Source organism: Ruditapes philippinarum, unplaced genomic scaffold, assembly GCF_026571515.1.
Source record: "Ruditapes philippinarum isolate M1 unplaced genomic scaffold, ASM2657151v2 ctg3886_1_1_1_1, whole genome shotgun sequence".
NCBI lineage: Eukaryota > Metazoa > Mollusca > Bivalvia > Venerida > Veneridae > Ruditapes > Ruditapes philippinarum.
This window is the reverse complement of record NW_026863133.1, coordinates 65712-69596: the sequence shown is the minus strand read 5'-3', so window position 1 is coordinate 69596 and position 3885 is coordinate 65712. Positions and strand designations below refer to the sequence as shown.

Here is a 3885-nt window from a genome sequence, read left to right as displayed (position 1 = left end):
AATGACAAAGTTATAGTGAAAAATATTTTACTGCACCAAAACTTTAATCTAAAATCTGGACGCGGACGCGGACGCCGACGCCGACGCCGGGGCGAGTAGGACAGCTCTCCATATACTTCGTATAGTCGAGCTAAAAATCGTATGGTTTAAAACAACAAGCACCAGTAGATGACATTTACATATGTTTCTATAATCATATAAAAACAAACATTTAAATCATCTGCAGTTTACAAACGTTGGAGTTTTAATTACATTGTATCTAGAAAATTAATTATTTGTTTACAGTTCCTTTATTTTGGACCTACTTTTCGGACAGTTTCGTAATAGCAATTAATTAAAACACATACTACTATATCAAACATAAATGATGTTATTTCCTTGTGACAGGCAAAAATCGAATGATAAATGTGTGAGATGGATGCGAAATTCCCTGTTTTTTCCAGCTTTTATAGAAAAAGAACAAAGATCCGGTTTGAAGTCTTAAACAAGGATGTACAGCCTGTATAAATAAACGTCTTGAGTGAGCACATCAAAACATAACGTAACGTAACGCAACTTTTGTGTACGGCAAATAACGTAAACTTTTAATAATGAAGGTTGTATTTTTGCTACTGGTTGTGGGCATACAGGTAAGTAAATTTGAATTAATTATTGAATTATTTTTTTATATATACTGTATAATCGAGAAAGAAATAATAATGAATATGTGCATTGGAAAAGTTGACTTTCTTCAACAGTATAACTGGAAAAATGTTAATTTGTATAATTATGTTTTTGATGAAATTTTTTATTTCCTCTAAGTTTAACTACTAAAGGGTAAATGGAAAATATGCATTTCTTTTATAGGTTGAATGAAAAAATGTAATGCGTCATATTAGAAGTCGTTACTTATCTTTCATATTTTTTCTTTTCTTTTTTTTCTTTTTTGTTCTTTTTTCTAGATTTATGTTCTTCCATAAATTAATTGGAACTTTCGTTTTTTGTTGTTTCAGAATGAGATAACTGACATTTTAATCGCTTAATTTAAGTAAAATGCATTCAATATTTATGTACACGTCCTAATTAACCAAAATTGTTGAGAGTTCGAGCCTCCCTTATTCAACGCCATATGACAAATTTCCATTTGTTAAAAATCAAAATTCGAGCCTAACATCAACTTTCACTATGAACATAAATTTCAATGATCGTAGGTAACATATTAACTTTTTCGAAGATTCATCTTAACCAATAAATTTTCTATAATGAACTCATATAACCTTTTACAGGGTATATTATTTAGAAACTAATCCTAAATTTATTTCACCAGGTTGTAGTGTGTCGAATAAAGCCGTCCGATATCGTAAAAGAGGCCAATAGACATATTAATACAACCAAGTGGTCTGTTGCTAGTAATTATGGCACTGGAAAAGGTACCAACAAATGCAACCAGTTTGTGTATGACGTCCTGAAAAAAGTTGGCACTGACCCACCAAAAAGGTATAAAAATGAACAAAGAAAATAATACATGTATAAAATAAAGAAAATAATTTTCACATTGCAAACAGCGCTTACATACCATGTAGTCTTTAAGTAAAAATGAAAGAACACTTAAATTTTGTTTTTGTATCTGTAAAGTTTATTAAACATGTATTGGTTTAGCTTACGTGGTAGATTCTGTTTTTGTAGACGATGGTTTATATACAGTCCAATTGGTGCAGGGGAATGGGGTAACCCTAACTCTTCTTACTTGAAGAAGAAAAAGTGCTGGGAAAATTGCAAAGGGTCATGGAGATCCGGTGACGTCATAAGTGACAGCGTCCATGTTGCAATTATAACCGATAATAAGCGCACAACAAGCGCTCGGCATGACAAAGTGGTGCAGAATGACTGGGGATTTCGCTCGAAAGGAACCGGTGCAAAAAGTTCGATCAAGGCTTGCTGGCGCTACAAGTACAGCTGCTGAACATGTCCACTGAGCTATACAAAAAATATGTGAAACTTTGTTTTTTACTATTCCTTCGAGAGTAACTTTATATAAGTAGAACATCAAACATAATTCATTTTTGTTGTTGTAGACATTACACTAATTTTACTGAAGGAAAGCATGAGAAAGTGTATAACTTTACCAGTTGTTACAAGACAGTTGTATGATTGTATAAAATTTGAAAATGCAATTTCAATAAAATATGTTAATTATTCCATTCACGTTATTTATCAATTATTTATTGATAATTTGTGTTAGTTAATGATTAGGTAAAAAACAACCACGTATTATATTACAATCCTGTTAGCAAATATACTTTGTTGAGATATCATCAAGTGCTAGAAGATAAATAGTCTCATAGTTATTGAATTAAAAAAAACTGATTTAAACGCTTGGGATAGGGGATTAAAATTCCCCGTCTGCTGTCAAAAAGTATTCAATAATAAATTCCTGGCTATTGTCATGTGAGGAAGTTATCCAACTAGGTCGCCCGCTAAAGCCTTAAACAATGAAGGAGCTACATGCAAGGTCGTCGCAAGACCTTAAGGAATATTTTGCCGGAAGTAATTAAAAACAAACCCAATATTACCGATTGTATCTTTATTTAATAAGCACATGTTGGTGTTGTGAAAGTATCATGCATACCATGTTGTCATGGATCGTTTTAAACAAATTCTTCAAAAACGGCATGCAGCTTTAAAGGGACTCCAGTTTCAAAAGCCTAAAATCATAACATTTGAATTTCTTACATAAATGAGCTGGGGCACTTTAAATATAAATATATGCAAAGAAACTTAATAAATATACTTTGACATAAATTTAAAATCGTATTTTTATGCTCTTCTTAACCCGATTTGAGTGAAAAGCGTTTTAAAAACGCTTTTCATTTTGGGTCATTTTTTTACAATTTGAATAATTATTCTGAAAAAAAAAACAAGTGCGTGAATGATCTGAAATTTTTCACTAAGATTAGTGGTCTTAACCTACGTCAAATGGTACATTAATCTGGAAAAATATTTTCAGTCCCATCATGTCAAGAAACCTCAGTAATTGGGTGCTTGAAAAAAAGACAACGGCAGAAAAGTTGTCAAATAACACCTCTATTGCACATATTTTTAGAAAATTTAAGACTGAAATGATGACAATTCTAGTGTGTATTAATTTCTAATTAAGTAAAAATTAAAAAAAAGAGTCTCATTCTAAACACGTGTAAGGTTAACCGAGTAGTTCATTGCCTGACGAATGCCAATCACATTAGAATAAAATATGTATTTGATAGACTTTATACTACATAATTATCAGAAATGTATTGGCGGAGCGAAAACTCTGCAAATGTGAATATATTATTTTTGTGCCAGTTGTTTCCCTTCCCTTGAATTTATACAAAATATTGTGATTTGTATATATTACCATCACTTTATTTAGTTATACGTTATCTAAAGTCATACAGAGCTTATGTAAGAACTTCAATTGATACAAACATGTTACCGTGACGAAAACAGTTCGAAAATAGAAAAAAAATATTGTTTTCAAATAATTAGTGATTAAATACGGGGCATATATATATGTCATATTATCCCGACGCTAAATAGCAGATCACGGCGTATACATAGGTATGCGAATGCAAAGGTATTTTCCGATGATTTTGTAAAATTTTAAGTCCAACACAATGTTTATGTTTTTTGTTCGTTGGTCACAATATCTTCTGATAACATTTAATGATTTGCGTAATTTAGCTACGTCCTTCTATAAAATAATAGACACTTGCACTTCTTTATAGACACATGAACATCAAAATGTGCTGTGCGTGCGTTTATAATTGTTGCGAATCGGGTTAGACCATCAATCACGGGAAACACTGCGAACTGAGAAATTCCCCCATTTTGCACTAAGGGTAAACCGGTAAGAGCATATTAATTTGA

The 3885-nt window shown here is 31.7% G+C and overlaps 1 protein-coding gene across 1 annotated transcript; it reads left to right on the top strand.

Moving 5' to 3' along the window:
- Positions 1-472: 472 nt before the first annotated feature.
- On the top strand, positions 473-2180 carry LOC132721232 (uncharacterized). Its single transcript, XM_060705497.1, has 3 exons — positions 473-629; positions 1307-1476; positions 1666-2180. Exons 1-3 carry the CDS (start codon positions 591-593, stop codon positions 1940-1942), a joined length of 486 nt encoding a protein of 161 aa, XP_060561480.1. The 5' UTR covers positions 473-590; the 3' UTR covers positions 1943-2180.
- The last annotated feature ends 1705 nt before the right edge of the window (positions 2181-3885 follow it).